The sequence below is a fragment of the Littorina saxatilis genome, linkage group LG3 (genome assembly GCF_037325665.1).
Source record: "Littorina saxatilis isolate snail1 linkage group LG3, US_GU_Lsax_2.0, whole genome shotgun sequence".
Lineage (NCBI taxonomy): Eukaryota > Metazoa > Mollusca > Gastropoda > Littorinimorpha > Littorinidae > Littorina > Littorina saxatilis.
The window spans coordinates 43,194,007-43,214,481 of record NC_090247.1 but is presented as its reverse complement, the minus strand read 5'-3'; the positions used below and the strand labels follow the sequence as shown (position 1 = coordinate 43,214,481).

The 20,475-nt window shown below is 41.8% G+C and overlaps 1 protein-coding gene across 1 annotated transcript; it reads left to right on the top strand.

Annotated features, from left to right (window-relative positions):
* The first annotated feature begins 9,511 nt into the window (after nucleotides 1-9,511).
* LOC138962434 (sialate O-acetylesterase-like) lies at nucleotides 9,512-19,753 on the top strand. The gene is made up of 9 exons (XM_070334242.1): nucleotides 9,512-9,644; nucleotides 12,432-12,757; nucleotides 13,596-13,731; nucleotides 14,630-14,792; nucleotides 15,925-16,010; nucleotides 16,492-16,622; nucleotides 17,901-18,055; nucleotides 18,402-18,594; nucleotides 19,409-19,753. Exons 1-9 carry the CDS (start codon nucleotides 9,593-9,595, stop codon nucleotides 19,676-19,678), a joined length of 1,512 nt encoding a protein of 503 aa, XP_070190343.1. The 5' UTR covers nucleotides 9,512-9,592; the 3' UTR covers nucleotides 19,679-19,753.
* Nucleotides 19,754-20,475: the final 722 nt, after the last annotated feature.

The following is a 20,475-nucleotide window of genomic DNA, read 5'->3' as shown; positions in this document are numbered from 1 at the left end:
CGTGCCCCCTCTTTCTCCCCCCCCCTCCCCACACACACAATCACGGGCGCGGCACTGTTTTGCGTAATTATGTTACCACGCCAGAGAGGGGCGGCCCAGAGCAAAGGGTTGCTCCTTCACGTGCTGCACAAGTTTTATGCTCTCCACGCAGAAAGCGTATTTCTCCAACACGCACCGTGGGGGTTGTGTTACAGCAAGTCATCGTCGTGGGGGTGTATTTACAATACTGTCGAACCTGTCCTTGTGACCTCCTCTCGACAGCGAGTACTTGCCCATCATTCCCAAGATCCCAGACAAGTGTTTCTTCTATGGAATCATCTGTCCATGCCGACCGCATGTCGGTCGTGACCTTTTTTGGTCGCTTCCTTGGTTGGTCGATTTTAACAGGTTCGACTGTACAAGTGTTTCTTCTGCCGGGCCACTGGTCGCTCGTTCCCCCCGCAAACGCTAACAGCGTCTGCACTAAAAACGACGCCGAACGAAAACGGCACACATCGTTTTGTTCCGTCGTCGTTGTCGTTCCCGTCTTCCCCACAACCTCTATATCATTAGATAACACGTGTGTGAAAACGTACAAGTAAACACACACACACACACACACACACACATACACACACCACCACCACTTCCATCACTACCACGAAAACACATGTGCATACACTGTGACGCGCGCGCACATCCGCAAACACATGCGGCTCTACAACGGCAGAAGTCAAATCTAATGTAAGTTCGTGCGGTGCCCACAAACAAATGTATGCGATGACGGGGCCAAAACCCAACGAAATCGCTGAAAGCACGGGTTGAACCCTGTCTGCGCCGTGTGAACTTTAACTAAAACCACCTGACATCGCGATTTGCATAGGAAAAACGCCGCTTTGGATCGGTCCATTTCAGGTGTGACCTGGGGGGGGGGGGGGGGGGATTTTGTTTGAGTCATGCAAACTCGGTCCATTAGACATTAAATTAAATTTTGTCTAAGTTTGTAAAATAAATAGTTGATAGCATTGTAGATTTGTGTTAAGCCATCTTTCATTCAAAACTAATCAGGAATGGATGATTTATGAAGCGATTCAAAATCATAAAAGTGATCCTACCAAAGTTACCACCCCTACGGTTTGGAACAGGCGAGGAGACCATTTGGACTCGTGTCGCCTGGTTGTTCTTTTCAGCAATAGCCGCGTGACGAGATGGATGCAGGCAGGATGAGGATGTAGGGTACTAGCAATTCGAGAGAAGAAAAAAGACTCGCATAAATAAAAAAAACACGTTTTATTAGCATTGCCAGTTTTAATTATACGTGCTTTTGCTTAATTGGCGGTAAGATGTTTTGTGAGATGTGGAGTAAGGTGTGTCATTTCACGATACTTCTCCATTTCTCAGTTTCTGGGACTCTTATTGTCTTTATTTATTTATTTCTTCTGCGAAGTGTTGTCTAGTTTTTATATTTAGTCAAGTTTTGACTAAATATTTTAACGTAGAGGGGGGAATCGAGACGAGGGTCGTGGTGTATGTGTGTGTGTCTGTCTGTCTGTCTGTGTGTGTGTGTAGAGCGATTCAGACCAAACTACTGGACCGATCTTTATGAAATTTGACATGAGGGTTCCTGGGTATAAAATCCCCGAACGTTTTTTTTCATTTTTTTGATAAATGTCTTTGATGACGTCATATCCGGCTTTTCGTGAAAGTTGAGGCGGCACTGTCACGCCCTCATTTTTCAACCAAATTGGTTGAAATTTTGGTCAAGTAATCTTCGACGAAGTCCGGACTTCGGTATTGCATTTCAGCGTGGTGGCTTAAAAATTAATTAATGACTTTGGTCATTAAAAATCTGAAAATTGTAAAAAAAAAATAAAAATTTATAAAACGATCCAAATTTACGTTCATCTTATTTTCCATCATTTTCTGATTCCAAAAACATATAAATATGTTATATTTGGATTAAAAACAAGCTCTGAAAATTAAATATATAAAAATTATTATCAAAATTAAATTGTCGAAATCAATTTAAAAACACTTTCATCTTATTCCTTGTCGGTTCCTGATTCCAAAAACATATAGATATGATATGTTTGGATTAAAAGCACGCTCAGAAAGTTAAAACAAAGAGAGGTACAGAAAAGCGTGCTATCCTTCTTAGCGCAACTACTACCCCGCTCTTCTTGTCAATTTCACTGCCTATGCCATGAGCGGTGGACTGACGATGCTACGAGTATACGGTCTTGCTGAAAAATGGCATTGCGTTCAGTTTCATTCTGTGAGTTCGACAGCTACTTGACTAAATGTTGTATTTTCGCCTTACGCGACTTGTTCGTTGTTTGGTATGGTATGTTCGAGCACAAGTTCGTAGGTAATCTTGAACTTTAGCGTGTTAAATTCATAGCTCACAAGGAACTTAGTCGATAAATATCGACAGGGGGCGGACAAATGGTTTACATGTGAAATGTGTGTATATGGGTGTGGTTCTGAAACAAACAAACCATGTGAACCCCCCCATCCCACCGCTCGCGGGCTGAACGACTGACGTCACATGTCGCTTCGGTCTTTTCCAGAACACCGCGTGTACATAATACACAATTCGATCGCGTAGCACTGCCAATGCACATTTTCGCAACGAAAACCGTGCTACTGTTTCTTGTGTGTTAAATCTGAAAGCAATATAAGTGAACGAACAATTGAAAACTGATATCACGTTACTAAACTCCCAAAAGTAATAAATTACTTCTGACTGCGGTACACAATACGGCAGTCACCTCTGCGAATGCTGTCGAAGAATCTAACCGAAAGTAAACATTCTGGGAATCTACGCGCATCGGCCTTGACGCAAGTTCAATACTGAGCCAATGAGCTCGCCGCGGCGAAGTTGGCCGCTGTAAGTCTCGCAGCGCTGGCTGGCTGAGCGAGTTGCGTGTCCATCCATATTAGGTCAAAGCCGCACCGTACACCAGATTAGTAGGTGCTTGATTTTGGTATTTTGATTTTACATAACATTAAACCTTTCTTGGGGTTCATGGTCATGGCAACAGCCATAATAATATTATATCATGTATAATATTACATTTCAGCATATTTGAATTACATGTCATCATACCAAACTGTCATACATTTTTATTCCTACATCATTCTGATTGATCACAACCAAACCTACTATCAGTGGACACATCCAAATGTAAGCGCCTGTTCTTGACAACTTTTAATCGATCTAAAAATAGCAACTTGCTGGGCCCTTTGCCGCCAACAGACACTGTTTGGCCTGTAGGTAAAATGTACAATGTATTTTCTGATTTGTGCACAAAAGCTTTTTTTCTTTTTTCTTTTTTTTAACATAACAATGTTTAATGTCACTGTATGTTTAAAAGACCATGGTCATATTTGTAAAAAAATGTTAAATTAGAAAATAAATAACATTTTGGTTCATGATTTTTCCTACACCTGTGCTAAAAATAAGAAATAAAAATGTCGGGTATATAAGTCACTCAAATACAGCTAGGTATGAATGGCTCGGTTTGAGTTTGTTGCAGTTGACCCTGCACAATGCGACATATCATGTTTTTGTTGAACAATTTTGACGTCACCCCTCCCATAGGGTGACGTATTTCACAACTTCCTGTGTTACACAAACTCTGTGATGACCAATTTTGACGTCACCCCTCCCATAGGGTGACGGATTTCACAACTTTCTACAGATGAACAATGTTGCCTTCACCCCTCCCATAGGGTGACGGATGTCACAACTTCCTGTGTACACAAACTGATGACGTATTTCACAACAAAATGGCGCTGCCCATGGTCAACCTCTAAACTATCCGTATAGAATGGGGGCGTCCTCGCCCCCATAATAATTCAGAGGCATTTAAGTCTCCAAATTTGTAGAACCTGCACTTGTAATCATAACAAGCCATTTTAGATCCCTTTGAAGTTACGGAATGAACCCCGATGAACTGTACGAATGCAGTTCGTTTACATGGGTCAAAGAAGGAATTATCCGTATGAGCGAACAAGGGAGACAACTCTTTCGTGTAAATGATGTCCCATGGTTGACAAGTACGCCATTTTCGGTGCATTTTCGTCGATTGAACAACCAAATTAATTAATTATGCTTAAGTTTGGAGCTCAATCCGTCAATTAAATTCACGACAAATGTTCTTTGGCTTGCTTACATGGACTTGTATCAAAAATAAGTAAAAAATGTCACTGGATTCTGAGCTATGAATTTAACACGCTAAAGTTCAAGATTACCAGTTCGTAAATGATTCTTGATCAGTGCGTTATTGACTCTAGCATGAAAACGGAAACAAACTTGCATCGGTCTCGAATAGCATTAACTGCTGAAGAGACAATAAACAATCATAACCAACCAGAAGCCTATCATACTAGAAGTATGTATCTACTATTACCAGCAGTCGACACGCGGTGATACATATGCCATTTGACCTTTCCTTGGGGATATCCCGCACTAAAATAGAATATGGGTTTGTGGGAAAGCTGTTCAAGGGCACTCACGCACTATATTTGATTTTCAATACACGACTCAAAACCTTTAGGATAAATCAAAAAGATTAACATACAAGTACATAGAGTTCAGAAAAGAAGAAAAAAAGTTTAAAAATTATGATTTACAAAAGTCTTTGGGGACTCGGAACTCAAGACCACTGGTGCACCTAAGCCAGGGCGAATAATTACAATAACAACACGTTTTTTTGTCAATTAAAATCTGAAAAGGTCCCAAATGGGCTGAAGGGACGTTAAAAACCAACAACCTTCGCAAACATGTGTTGGTTTTACCTTTTCCTGACAAGATACCAGTCAACCCAAGTTGTTTGTTGTGATCATTCTTTATACCTGGCTAATTATTACGCTTTTTGCAGCATTTAAAATGCATGATTTATTCATGACACGCAAGAATTTGGGAACTGTCGCTCACAGGGGACACTCGCGGGAGGATGGGGAGTGGTCTCCCTTGCAATTTGTGCAGGTAAGTGGTGTTGAGCATGGTTCCCTCCTCACCACTCACGCACTTGTCTTCTGCTGACATCCAGCCCTCGAGTGGCCAAATCTCTGGCAGTTTAACTTAAACCTCCCTTAACTTCTCTGTTAATAGTCAAATGTTTAAAGCACAACAAAGTTAAAAACAAAATTGGAATTTCAAATTGAAAGGATATTTTCATGCCAGAAAATGGTAACATAAAAAAGTTAAAATTGCTTCCCTCAAAAAAGCCGGGGAAAAAAGCCAGATTGAGCAATTTCTAAGGTCAGATAGGAGTTAATGATGAGCAGAGCAGTAGTCTGGAAACACGCATGACATAACATGTGCCAACTAAGCACTCAAGGGAGTTTACGGGTTTCAACCCCACAACAAGGACCCTATACAAGAACCAAAACTCGGTTTACATATTACATCCCGCAAATGGCCGAAGACAACCGTTCAGTGTTGCATTATTCTAGAAGTATGTGAGCATGCAAGTATGCAACTTATTCAGCAACACCCAAAGACCCGCACAGGCACATTCAAACTATGAGACAGGCTTCTATATCATTTAAGAGGGCAGGTTGTAAATAAAACATACAAGTATCGCCAAAATGAAGATAACACACATTTGCACGCATTTCGACAATAAACACGAAATGAACAAGGTGGTTTTTTTGTTTTGTATTTTATTTTGTTAGACACCCACATCTCAATTTCTTGTTCTTGTTCATATTTTGTTATCTATACAAAATTACATACACAGGAAGGAGAGTTTTAAAGAATTAAGGACAGAGTGTAAAGTCAGTAAAGGCAGAAAAATAGAAAAGAGGAAAGAATAGCCACAAATAAATGCTAACATGTACTAACTAATCATGTATAAAGCTAACAAGTCTGGACTTTTGAGTTCCCAGGGTCATCCCTTTTCGGGGATGAGACTTTTGCGTGTATTGCCGTTTGTTATACCCTTCGAGTGATTAAGAGAATATTAATGAATACAGATAGATTACAGGGCTTGAAGGCAGAAAACAGTGCAGATAAAAAGCAAGACAAGAGACAGAAGATGAGAAACAAGAAGAAAGGATAGACAGTGGGAACATTGTTGCCCTGTGTTGCCAGCCAGGGGGTAGCCTATTTCAATCCGCGGGATACCCTCGCGGTAAATAATAAAATAAATCTTCACTAAAACAGTTTTTAATCTTCAATAAAACTGTTTTCTAAAATCAGTCTGGGGCACCCATCCACTGGCGCCCAGTCATATGGGCATACAAGGTAACGAAGCTGCTGACAAGGAAGCAAAAAATACTCTGGAGATGGCGGTTCCACCGCTTTCTGAACAATCTGTCCCTTTCACCGACCTTCGTCGAAAGACCCTTTTATACAGTTTAAAACTCTGGCCAGACCGTTGGTCTACCTGCAAGGAAAATAAACTATACAAGATACGCCCTGAGCTATCAAAGCCCTTGCCTTTGATGGCTTCAAGTAGAAAAGAAGAAAGTGTTTTGGCTAGGTTACACACTGGTCACACTTATATAACACATGTTCACCTGCTTAAAAGAGAAGAGGCACCACGGTGCCACGCCTGTGATAATAGTTTTACTGTGATACATTTTCTCACTGAATGCACTGATCTGTATGATTAAAGTATTTTGACACCTCTATTTTGAAACAGATTTTTATGGAGACCAGCTCTGCAGCTCTCTTTAGATTGTTAAGGGAGTCTGGCCTTTATTTTAAGATTTGAATTTAAAAGATCCATGACACGTAGGGTTTCGACTTAACTTTTGTGTTTCCTTCGGGTAACGTTTCTGACTTTGTTTTTTGAAATTGGTTTGATTTAAATTTGTGTAATGTTAAACTTGTGGGGTCTTGATTTGGCCTATATGGTCCGCTGGACCCAAAAAGCAACAACAATCAAATCAAACCCTGGAAGTTCATGCCTACCTTTAGAGTGTTACCTTCCGAAGCTCAGTTACAAGCTACTCGCTATGCACGAGCTAAATTGAACACCGTAGTAGTGGCTTCGAGAGTACTGAGGTCAAGTAGTGTGTGTTCTCCTGGGACTCGGTCATGGACCATTTATCCTGGACCGCCAACTAGCTCTCTCTCCGCCCTTTCTCTCTATTACGAGGTAGCGCCTCTCGCATTTAGGAACCTACGCTTACATGGCCTTTCAGAAATCAGGGGGATGTCACATCCGGTGTCGATTGTAAAAATGGACGAAGTTGCCGAGGTAAGTTCTGAAAATGCTAAAATAAACTCAGCTAAAGTGCATATGGAACATGTTTATCGATGAGTTTTGTTAAGTTTAGTTTGGAGTTTTGGAAAATCCAGTTCATTGTCACCTCCCATTGTCACAAATAACTGGAGCGTGCTTTCTTTTCACTGTCTTCGAATCGCTGGCCTTTCAAACCGGACGCCAAGCGCCCCTGAAAGTCGAGCGTCGTAACCTCGAAGGGTCACGTGACGAGTTGGCGGTCCAGGCTATTTGGTCTATGGTCTCGGTGTAGTAAATTTACCCTCAGTTACTTCCTCGTTTGCTTCCAAAGTAAGCTCTTATTTCGACCCATGCATGCGAAAGTGAGGGAAGTACTTCTAAGGTCGCCCAAAACTTTGGAAATAGTTGCTAACTTCCCCTATAACCACATGGACCCAGACGATACTTAGACCGCTTGATGCATGCATTGCAGGACAAAAAACGTGGCCATTAGAGTGGGCAATTCTGGTGCTGAAGAAGATATTTTGACAATGGGCACTCAAACCCTGGTTCTTCAGCCAGACAAACATGCCTGCTGAGACTGCGTTTATGTGCATAAGATTTGTTGCACACATCATCCTTGAAAGGTGTGGTGCCTGCATGCATGTTAATGTGACAGTCGCACACACACACACGTGCGCACGCACACACGCACACTCCAACACACACACACACACACACACACACACACACACACACACACACACACACACACACACACACACACACACACACACACACACATAAGGAAGGCAACGAACTAAGCGTACCAGAACCGACCTGCTAGACCTAAGTCATGCAATAGTACCTTACCTTGACCCGCTCCACAAAATAAGTACTCGATGGGGAAACAGAGCTTATCTCTTTTTAAAGGAAACAAACTTGCATCGGTCTCGAATAGCATTAAAATGCTGAAGTGACAATAAACAATAATAATCAACTATGTCTTATTAGTTTGCTTTTTACAGTTAGTCAAGTTTTGACTAAATGTTTTAACATAGAGGGGGAATCGAGACGAGGGTCGTGGTGTATGTGCGTGTGTGTGTGTGTGTGTGTGTGTGTGTGTGTGTGTGTCTGTGTGTGTCTGTGTGTGTGTGTAGAGCGATTCAGACTAAACTACTGGACCGATCTTTATGAAATTTGACATGAGAGTTCCTGGGAATGATATCCCCGAAGTTTTTTTTCATTATTTCGATAAATACCTTTGATGACGTCATATCCGGCTTTTTGTAAAAGTTGAGGCGGCACTGTCACACCCTCATTTTTCAATCAAATTGATTGAAATTTTGGCCAAGCAATCTTCGACGAAGGCCGGACTTCGGTATTGCAATTCAGCTTGGTGGCTTAAAAATTAATTAATGACTTTGGTCATTAAAAATCTGAAAATTGCAACAAAAAAAATAAAAAATAATAAAACGATCCAAATTTACGTTCATCTTATTCTTCATCATTTTTTGATTCCAAAAACATATAAATATGTTATATTTGGATTAAAAACAAGCTCTGAAAATTAAAAATATAAAAATTATGATTAAAATTACATTTCCGAAATCGTTTTAAAAACTACTTCATCTTATTCCTTGTCGGTTCCTGATTCCAAAAACATATAGATATGATATGTTTGGATTAAAAACACGCTCAGAAAGTTAAAACGAAGAGAGGTACAGTAAAGCGTGCTAGGAAGCACAGCGCAACCGCTACCGCGCCAAACAGGCTCGTCACTTTCACTGCCTTTTGCACTAGCGGCGGACTACGTTCAGTTTCATTCTGTGAGTTCCAGAGCTTGACTAAATGTAGTAATTTCGCCTTACGCGACTTGTTTGTTATTGAAAACGAAAAGAATGATTTGGAGAATGATTTCAACTATTCTTAACATGGTGGTTAGAACTCTGTTCAACTAGGGTAACAATCGTCCGTAGCTTTCTGTCAACGATATCGACAAAAATGTCTAGTGTTCAAGATATGCATGCACACCACAGTTAAGCCATACATTAATTGTTCGAAGTTAACTTTGCATAGCTTGCTGCACGACGTTTTGGCACTGGATGGTCGGTACAAAGACTTTGCGAAGTCGACTGTATTAAGGACCGCGAAGGAGAAAGAGGTTGGTTATGATAAATAGTCAGGTTATTTTCCTGTGCCAAGGTCAGATACACTAATATAACCTGCCCCAGAATGAAGCCTGTGCTGCGACTTCTGTCTTGTGTGTGGCGCACGTTATATGTCAAAGCAGCACCGCCCTGATATGGCAGACACTTTGTTCTAAAGCAATACGCAGTGGCCTGGCAAACAAAAGATAAAAGCAAACGGACTAGATAAGTACGCTGAACCGGTCCCAAAACTTTCAGTGGACAATTCAGCGTTCTACAGTCATGGCGTCTGCGTGGGTCTTGATTTTCGTGTTCGCCGCGTTTTTTCCCCAGGGTATTTTTGTTTCTTTTTCTACTCTTGACGTTATGCTTTTTGTACTTCTGTCCCTTTGTAGCTGCGTTGTTTGAGGCGGTTTTTAGTCTTTTGATTGTTGTTCGTTTGTTGCTTTATTGTGCTGTTTTGTGGTTTCTGATGATGTGTTTCGACCCAGCCTCCACATCCAGGCAGCAAAAAAATGCTCTGGAGATGGCGGTTCCACCGCTTCCTGAACAATCTGTCCCTTTCACCGACCTTCGTCGAAAGACCCTTTTTTACAGTTTACAACTCTGGCAAGACCGTTGGTCTACCTGCAAGAAAAATAAACTATACAAGGTACGCCCTGAGCTATCAAACCCCTTGTCTTTGATGGCTTCAAGTAGAAAAGAAGAAAGTGTTTTGGCTAGGTTACACACTGGTCATACTTATGTAACACATGTTCACCTGTTAAAGGAGAAGAGGCACCATGGTGCCACGCCTGTGATAATAGTTTTACTGTGATACATTTTCTCACTGAATGCAGTGCATGGCCATGTTGGGTTTGATGCGTGCATGCCTGGTTTTCTCCTGTGGATGGGTGTCGGCACAGGAGGTCTGCCCGCTGTCCTCAGCCAACATGCTCCGTCTTCATGGCAGCTCAGATTTTTTATCGAGGTTCTCTCCTCTAGATCCGCCGTGTTTCACCTAGGGGCTTGCGCTGCCTAGTTGATAGGGTCACCTCGTAGAGGATGTGGTCATAGACCACGCACGGTCGGTCTTGGGATAGGGAAACGTTATGCTAGTCCGGAGGGATTACGCCACAATGGCCACCTCGCGAAGACCCAGGGTCCTAGACTAGGGAGGTCCAAGGGGGAGCACCGGAAGGGCTACCCCTCTACCCGCACCTCCAACACAATCCCTTCCCCTGGTAGCTTCATTCCCAAGGAGGAAACAGAGCTACCTGCAACACCCCGCTGAATGCACTGATCTGTATGATTTACGAGAAGTATTTTGACACCTCTATTTTGAAACATATTTTTTAGGGAGACCAGCTCTATAGCTCTCTTTGGATTTGTAGGGAGTCTGGCCTTTATTTTAAGATTTGAATTTAAAAGATCCTTGACACGTAGGGTTTCGACTTAACTTTTGTGTTCCCTTCGGGTAACGTTCCGGACTTTGTTTTTTGAAATTGGTTTAATTTAAATTAGTGTAATGTTAAACTTGTAGGGTCCTGATTTGGCCTATATGGTCCGCTGGACCCAAAAAGCAACAACTATCATATCATCATTTCGCTCTCTGCTTTTAGACAATTTCTCCCTCATTGGCAATTATGATAGTCTTCCAACTACAAATCAGCAGTGATTCTCACGATCAGTTTCTGCTGTTGTTGTAGTTTGATTTATTTGTATCTTTTTATATTTAGTCATGTTTTGACCCGAGGGGGTCATAGAGGGGGAATCGAAACGAGGGTCGTGGTGTGTGTGTGTGTGTGTGTGTGTGTGTGTGTGTGTGTGTGTGTGTGTGTGTGTGTGTGTGTGTGTGTGTGTGCGTGCGTGTAAAGCGATTCAGACCAAACTACTGGACCGATCTTTATGAAATTTTACATGAGAGTTTCTGGGAATGATATCCCCGAAGTTTTTTTTCTTTTTTTTCGATAAATACCTTTGATGACGTCATATCCGGCTTTTTTGTAAAAGTTGAGGCGGCACTGTCACACCCTCATTTTTCAATTAAATTGATTGAAATTTTGGCCAAGCAATCTTCGACGAAGGCCGGACTTCGGTATTGCATTTCAGCTTGGTGGCTTAAAAATTAATTAATGAATTTGGTCATTAAAAATCTGAAAATTGTAAAAAAAATTTTTTTTTATAAAACGATCCATATTTACGTTCATCTTATTCCTCATCATTTTCTGATTCTAAAAACATATAAGTATGTTATATTAAAAACAAGCTCTGAAAATTAAAAATATAAAAATTATTATCAAAATTAAATTGTCCAAATCAATTTAAAAACACTTTCATCTTATTCCTTGTCGGTTCCTGATTCCAAAAACATATAGATATGATATGTTTGGATTAAAAACACGCTCAGAAAGTTAAAACGAAGAGTGGTACAGAAAAGCGTGCTATCCTTCTCAGCGCAACTACTACCCCGCTCTTCTTGTCAATTTCACTGCCTTTGTCATGAGCGGTGGACTGACGATGCTACGAGTATACGGTCTTGCTGAAAAATTGCATTTCGTTCAGTTTCATTCTGTGAGTTCGACAGCTTGACTAAATGTTGTATTTTCGCCTTACGCGACTTGTTTTCTCTCTCATTTTGACCTTTGTTTTAACCGTTTTATGTAGACATTGATTTCTCTTTCATCACTTCTCTAATGATTTCTGTCGTGTTTTTAACTTCTTCTTTTTTAACGCTAAAATACAATATTTTGGTAGTCCCAAAAGCACACGTACTAAGTTGGATGTGTTTGTCGTTTGTATTGTGTTCACCACATCTGCAGTACCTATCAGAGAAGGAAGGTTGCACAAGCTTGCACGTTTTCAAGATGTATAGTGTAACACTCTAGTCCCTCTCAAACATTACGAGGGTAGATGATCAAACGGATGATCGGATAGATAGAGAAAGAAATGAACGGAAAACAACAAGTGTTTTGATTGTCGTTGGCTCTAGGACCCCAAACCATTGTACAGCATTTTGTAATGTGCTAGAGATTCACGATGCAAATATAACCTTTAAGAATATGTGTGCATCCTTTTCGAGTAGCAGAAGTCGCAGAAGTAAAATTTACGTTTATATACACGATGAAGTCAATTTCCTCAGGCGATTGTGCCTTGAAACTGGCCACCTACTTCGGTGACCACATGGTGTTACAACGCGCCCCACAACAAGCCGTCTTGTGGGGCACTGCAGACACTGAGGGCGACACCATCACCGCCAAGGTCACAGGTCAAGGGTCACAAGGTACAACGGTCACGGCCAAAGTGTCCCAGGGGAAATGGAAGCTGGAACTTCCGGCACAGACTGGGAAGGGACCGTTCACCGTTGACGTCAGCTCCAGTGACGGTCACGTGATGCTACATGACGTGTTGTTTGGTGACGTGTGGCTGTGTTCAGGACAGAGCAACATGTACTTCAGCTTCAGCCGTGTTAGTAATGTAGAAATCTATCTCTGTCTGTGTTGTGTCTCTGGCTCCAGGAAGAAATTTTCAATCATTAATGGCTGGGATTGAACCCATTATAGAGGGTTTTTTCTGTGTTTCCAGGTGTGAACATTCACTGCAGTCTGTAAGCAAGGCAAGGCAAGGCAAATGATGTATTCAAGAAAACCCATTAAGGGTACATGAAAAAACTAAAAAACAATAAAAAAAATGAAAACGGTTTCAACATGCATATATACATTTAAGCTCAATCTGATGGGGAAAAAAAGGATTTCATAATTCAAACAAAACTGACAATATAATTATACCATTTTAAAATATCGGCACCAATTCAGAATTTTGAAATACATTTTATAAGGTGATTTTAGCTTTACAAAACTAGTTTCTTTGTTGTGGAAAACAAACGTTGGAACTTATTCACATTAGGATTTTTGCGATACTGAAATGATCAACGAATTTGCTCAGTTCACTGGGAAAACTGCAAATAAACACATGATGATAATCATCCCCAATATCGCCATTATTATACTTTACACACACTTTTTCATTTTGTAATATATTCAGAAACCTTCCTTTCTGAATAGGCAACTTGTGATTTAGCGTTCTAAAACGCAAAAATAATAATCCCAAATGTTGTGGTAATACATTCAAATATTTGTCATACATAAAAGTCTGTTTATAAAGCCGATAATTGCAAAACAAATGACTGGAATTTAAATAAGAAAATCACATCTGCACATACTGGTCTTTTAGACCGGACGGAATCGTCCAACACTTGTGTACAAATGCAGGCACTTACACTCGCGACCTTTTTTCCATATCACAGGTGATTAACGCCACAGCAGAGCTGCATCACGCATTGCAGTTCCCTGACATCCGCTTCACAAGGGCCAAGCTGGTCGAGAGCGCCACACCCCAGGACACCATGGCCTTTGACATTCCCTGGACCGGTCCCAACTCAAGTTAGCCCTTACTGTATTCCTATGCTTGAAAGTATTATGTTGGATCGCATCAGACAAAAAAGCTGAGCGGTTAGACGTGGTAAAAAAAAGTTTGTTAATAGATTGACTCGGATTTCTGTTAGTACCCTACCCTACTTGCCCATCGCTAACATCCCACACTTCTCAGTCTATCTCTGATTACTTTTCAGTTTGTCCAATGTTCACCTTTCACAATCTTTTCTTCTATTAAGTGGATTCCCGCCGATGGATCGTATGCAGTTTGTCCATGTGGATACATGTAACATGGCTTGCTGTGTCTTACAAGGTTTACACGACATGTCTTTTTAAACATTGAAATGCGAGCGAAAGCGATTTTCTTTTTAAACGGAGTGTAAACCTGGTATGAAACAGCAAGCCATGTAGTATTCTGTTCCTCCTACATTCTGTATTTACGTGACTCGTACTCCAAACGTCTCGGTGTTGAAACGTCCGAATAGAAGACGCATTTTATGGAACCTAGATCTCTTCCAAAGCCTCATGAAATCTGTGACGTCAGAGCAAAAAAGATGTCACTCTAGAAAGGTTAGCCTGACATGTACATTTTGAGAAAAAACAGCAAACACAAAAGTGACTGAGAATGACGTTTTGTCTCGGTGACTTTGTCATAATGAGCAGTGGAAAATTAGGTATCTGCCAGACTAATGTTAGGCGACCTCGTTTACATGATATATCATGTATGAGTACATGCTTTTGTTATGACAGTGGTTGGTCTCTCTCACGTATGTAGGAACATATGAAAAGTTCTCTCTCATGGCGTTCCAAAAGCAGCTCGTGGTATATTTCACATTTAAAGTACACCAGAATAACAGAGAAAGAGCTAGGCAGCGCGTGGTATATGTCACTTTATGTTTTCTTGCAGGCTACATTGGTTCATCCTCAGCGGTGTGCTGGCTATTCGCGGAGTATCTGCACGACAAACTGAAGTATCCCATTGGCCTGGTAGAGTCGTCCTGGGGTGGTACCCCTCTTGAAGCCTGGTCACCCCCACAAGTCTTCACGGCGTGTGCACAGCATAACAAACGGTTCGGAATTAGAATTCTATTTTGAGAGTAGTGCATGCCGGCGAATTGATTTGATTCTAAATCAGTAGCGTAGTCGGTGTCAGAAGATTGCTGGCCTTTAAGTGTGATTTAAACATTGTAAATAGTAACTGAAAAAACCACATCCAATACCCCGGTGGAGAACGGACGGAAGAGACGCTTCCGACCGGCCTTTACTGCACCAACTACAAGGCAGAGGTATACGCTCTCATTCAGGCAGCACACACCATCGCGAAAAGAGCAGAGCACAACACAAATGTCGTCTTCCTAACAGACGCCCTCTCTGTGCTGCAAGCCTATAACAGTGACAGTCAACCCTCATTGAAGAAGGCCCTCAACAACATCAAGAGCCTACGGACAGTGCTTCAGTGGATCCCCTCACACTGCGGCATAGAGGGAAATGAGAAAGCCGATGACCTGGCAAAATCCGGTGCAGAAAAAGAACAAGAAGACAACGCCGTGAGCCTTGCCGAGCTAAATACCATCACTAAAGCCCTGTTCCGAACCCCGGCTCAAAAAGACAGCCTTCACCTGCTCACAAGACCAGAGCAGGTTACTATCTTTAGGCTGCGAACAGGGCACAACAGGCTGAACAAACACCTCCACTCAAAGCTGAAAGTTGTGCCATCCCCGATGTGTCCCTGTGGAGAAGCAGAGCAGGACACCCACCACATCCTACAAGACTGCGGGAACTTCCAGTTGTTGAGAAGGAAGATGTGGCCGGAGCCAACCCCCATCCAGGATAAGCTGTACGGCACGGCGGCGTCCCTGCAGATGACCACTACATTTCTAAATTGGACTGGTCTCCACGTGTAGCGGCAACAAGAAGAAGAAGAAGAAGTAACTGAAAAACTGTCTGTACAAATTGTATGTTTGGTACCATAACACTGCCCAGATTAAATGTTAATTTGCTTCTAAACGAAAGCAATAGTACACTGAAAAAACATTGTATACTCAGGGAAAATGTTTCTGTTGATGCACTGTGTGTGCAAGCTAACACGGGTGTGTACACTTGTGTTTGTGTGTGTGTGTGTGTGTATTCGTGTACATATTCCTGGCCTGTGTCTGTGTGTCTAGGTGTGTGCGTGTAATGCCACATGAAATGTGTCCGCAGGGCCCGCCATGGTAACGGCGTTCTGTATAATGCCATGATCCACCCGCTATTGAGCACCACGCTGTACGGTGCTCTCTGGTACCAAGGTGAGTACGTTTTGAAAGACAAGAAAGATCTCAGAGTTTAACTTGTCATATGAACCATATTTGCTTTGAAGCGTCTTTTCAAATGGCAAGTGCGCCTAAATGTTGTGAAAGAGTAATGATTGAATCTATAAAGCTGACTATATCCTTGATTCTTCCAAAGAAAAATGCTGGTTCATAAACACTTTTTTATGATTGCAAATTGAGATAATATTATAACTTTACATATTTTGGATTGTTTTATTTTTATGTTACTGCTATTATTACTTTGAACGAAGCATCTATTCGTGTGTAACGTGGGTCCTCACTGACTTTGCTTGAACCAGACAAATAATACCTATGACGACTTGAAGAAATGAACTGCAAATTTACATTCCTGTTGAAATGTAATATACATTTATATTTTAATTTCAGTACACAAACAACGATTAGATCCTGATGTGCCACTAACGAAGTACCCTGTATGTTGTTCTTCACTACTTAGGGGAGGCCAACACGGGGCGTGCCGAGCAATACGGTTGTCAGATCTCCAACATGGTGAAACAATGGCGGACACAGTTTCACCAGAAGTCACTCCAACAAACGTCAAACTCCTTCCCCTTTGGATATGTGCAGGTGCATAGGGTTTTCTATCTTTCTGTATGGTTTCCTTTTGTTGTCTGTATTTTACACAACTCGGCCCATTAGCGTTATTGTACTGCTTGAACTTATTGTTTTAATCGTAAATGAAGTGGTTTATGTATTGAGCCCTCTGAAAAGATCGCATTTAAAAAAAAAGAACATCGAACGTATGCCAAATTTCATAAGCATGTTCTTTAATTTTAGCTGTGTTTCAAAAATGGTACAATATTTTGATATCATGCCTTTAAGCTGTTACGGGTTTTTATCTTGATTTGAAGCTTTGGAAATTAATTTTTTGGGGGTCGAGTTTTGAGGTATACCTTCATTTGAGTTGGCAGTCACGTGAGCCACGTGAAAGATATTATCTGGCCTCAAATAGATCACGATGGCGCTTTTTAGGGCACAAACAGTTTAACTAAATGACACAAGTGTGATTTTGTTAAAATTTGTTACAATAAGTGCTACAGTTCTTTTTCTCCCCAAGTTTAGTTTGTGTTAGTTCACGTGGACTATTTTGATGTTCTAATTTGCCAAAGAAATGTTTTATATTATTGACAGTGGTCTCAATTCAGTTCATTGCAACTTTAGGCAACAGCATATAATGTAAACTCAAGCAGTTGATGTTGATGTGGCAACAATTGTGTGCTGAAATTTAGGGTCACTTCCAGAGCAATTGTTTTCCCCCTCCCCCTCGCCCTCAAATTGTTCCATACAAGTGTACTTTTGAGACTGCTTGCCAAGCTCTAATATTAACCACTAACAACTGGCACGGTAACAACCGGCACGGTAACAACCGGCACGGTTGGCCAAGTGGTAAGGCGTCCGCCCCGTGATCGGGAGGTCGTGGGTTCGAACCCCGGCCGGGTCATACCTAAGACTTTAAAATTGGCAATCTAGTGGCTGCTCCGCCTGGCGTCTGGCATTATGGGGTTAGTGCTAGGACTGGTTGGTCCGGTGTCAGAATAATGTGACTGGGTGGGACATGAAGCCTGTGCTGCGACTTCTGTCTTGTGTGTGGCGCACGTTATATGTCAAAGCAGCACCGCCCTGATATGGCCCTTCGTGGTCGGCTGGGCGTTAAGCAACAAAAAAACAACAACCCACAAACAGCTTATGTTTGCATGATAGAAAGAATACGCGTTTGAAGTAGTTGTGTTGTTTAAAAAAAAGAAATCGCAGCAGTCAAACAGTACAACACAACTCACACTTCCCTTTTCTTGAATGATTGCAATTATCTGAGACTATCTGAAGTATATTAAAAACTTTCTTCAGCTGGCGGGTAACTTTCACGACTCTTTGGTTGGAGCCTTTCCCGGAGAGAGGTGGGCCCAGACAGCTAACTACGGCTACAACCCTAACCCGGCTATGCCCAAAACCTTCATGGCCGTAGCTATGGATCTACCGGACTACAATTCTCCGTATGGAACGTAAGACTTGGCCAACAAAATGTTGTTTGCAGCCTTTTACATTGTGCTTGAACACATTTACATTTTAATATTTACTCTGAATGAACATTGTTTGTGTTCAAGAGGGGCAAACTGATGAAAACTGTCGTGAGTTTTACCTCAGCAAAATGTGTATAACTGACACTAGTTGACTCTTTGTGTCAATTTTCTGTGCCAATATTCGGTTTTCTTTGTAATGCCATATTGACGATGCTTCGTATTTATAATTTAGAGTCAGTGTTCTCTTGCCATTTCCGGTTCTCTAACCTAGAAAGGTATCCCCAGAACTGCATGTTTTTTTAAGGGAACTCTTTCTTTCTATGTGTAGAATCCACCCTCGTTACAAGCAGGACGTGGCCCAGCGGTTAGTGCTGGGTGCCCTCAACGTGGCGTACGGTCAGAAAGACGTGGTTTTCCAGGGTCCCTTCCCCTCAGCCTTCATGGAAGGTCAACACACTCTGGACATCCAGTACGATCATGGCCATGCCAAACTGACTGTCAATAACAACAACGGATTTGAGGTAAAATTGTGTTTGCTTTTGTTGTTTGTTTGTTTGATCATGTACGTAGATTTGTTTTGTCTACTTTAGTTGTGTGTGCATTTGTATTCCATGTTTTGTGTTTCATTATTCTCGTGTTTCTAAGAAGATCGATTTATCCCTGCCTCTGAGGTACAGGTATTAATTAGACATATTTATATAAGGGTGCCATACCCCCTTGTGTATCGGAACGACGTTTGAGCACCTTCTGGTTCCATACTTCTCAACTATAAAGAGTACAGGTGTAAATAACGCGCCATGTTTATAAAATGATGTGAGTGAATGATAATGAATGTTTGGAACAGACAAAAATAATACAGTATTAACTTAGATGGGTCCCCCCGCGGGTTAGGGGGAAGAATTTACCCGATGCTCCCCAGCATGTCGTAAGAGGCGACTAACTGATTCTGTTTCTCCTCTTACCCTTGTTAAGTGTTTCTTGTATAGCATATAGTCAATTTTTGTAAAGATTTTAGTCAAGCAGTATGTAAGAAATGTTAAGTCCTTTGTACTGGAAACTTGCATTCTCCCAATAAGGTAATATATTGCACTACCCTGGAGCAAATTTTTGATTGGTGCTTTTGAAACAATTGACAAGTGGCTCTATTCCCTCTCCCCCCTTTCCCCGTCGCTATATAACCTTCGTGGTTGAAAACGACGTTAAACACCAAATAAAGAAAGGAACTTGGATGGGACTTGCCCTCACGTTATCGAGCGCACGTTGTTTTTCTATTTTGCTCATCTGTTGCTTTGTACTTTTTCTGACCTTTGTGTTAATTCATGTCCAATGATTTAGGTGTGCTGCAGCGTGAGCAACATGACGCACTGTGACGACCGCCATGACGCCTGGGTGGCTGCACCAATCACGAAGCACCAAACCAGTCTCGTGACCCTTAACACTTCCGGCTGTGGCACGCGTCATGTGGTGGGAGTACGCTACGAATGGCGGACAAGTCCCTGCGATTTCAAACAGTGCAGTCTGTACGACAGTGCTTCGGGATTACCTGCCCCTCCCTACATCTCTCACGACCTGGAGCCCAACCAGGGACCTGAGATCATTGGGTAGCACTGGGATAAGTTCTCATAGCTTGAAGAACTTGTGACTTGGTCATTAAAAGTCATAGCACCTTGATCGAAGATATGTTTTGTGTGCGCGCTTGTTCATGAAAAATATAGGTTCGCGCGCACGTGTGTGTGTGTGTGTGTGTGTATGTGTGTGTGTGTGTGTGTGTGTGTGTGTGTGTGTGTGTGTGTGTGTGTGTGTGTGTGCGTGCGCGTGTTTCAGTGGTGTGTGTTTCCCGGCTTAACTCCTTAAGGTGTTACGAGTGTGTTCGGGTTGCGGTTCTTGCTCATGTTTATACTCACTGAGTTACTTCCCTTGGATCTGGATCTGAATCTGGATCTGGATAACCCGCCTGGGTTGGTGGTTTGCGGGTGCGAATGCGTATACGCACGGTTCAGTGTGCTGTCGCGAAAGGGTGTGTCATATGCACGGCTAGAACTAAGATACTTCTTGATTTCAGTAAATAGTTTCATTACATGTCAACTAGTTCGTTTTTAAATGATTTTTTAGAGATCGCCAAATGGTATTGTGTGAATAACATCATTCGATCGATTGTACGCACGGCGCCGTGCTTCTAGTAGCTCAGTCCATTCCTTCTTTCCGGTGTGGAAACAGACGTGTTTCTGGCGAAAGAATCGGCGTTTTCAACTCGCCATATCTTCATATTCATTCGGACTAGAACAACGAAATATAAATTTCTTGTAAAAAAAATCCCGAGCCTTGCGACTCTGGTAGTCATTTTCTTACGCGAAGCGGCCTTTGGTAGGTACGACAGTTTTAGTCACCCAAGTATATCTAAA

Coding starts and splice junctions, on each gene's coding strand:
- LOC138962434 (XM_070334242.1), top strand. CDS start 9,593: ATGGCGTCTGCGTGGGTCTTGATTTTCGTGTTCGCCGCGTTTTTTCCC. Junction 16,623..17,900: donor TCCCCTTTGGATATGTGCAG/GTGCATAGGGTT, acceptor AACTTTCTTCAG/CTGGCGGGTAACTTTCACGA. Junction 18,056..18,401: donor TACAATTCTCCGTATGGAAC/GTAAGACTTGGC, acceptor TTCTATGTGTAG/AATCCACCCTCGTTACAAGC.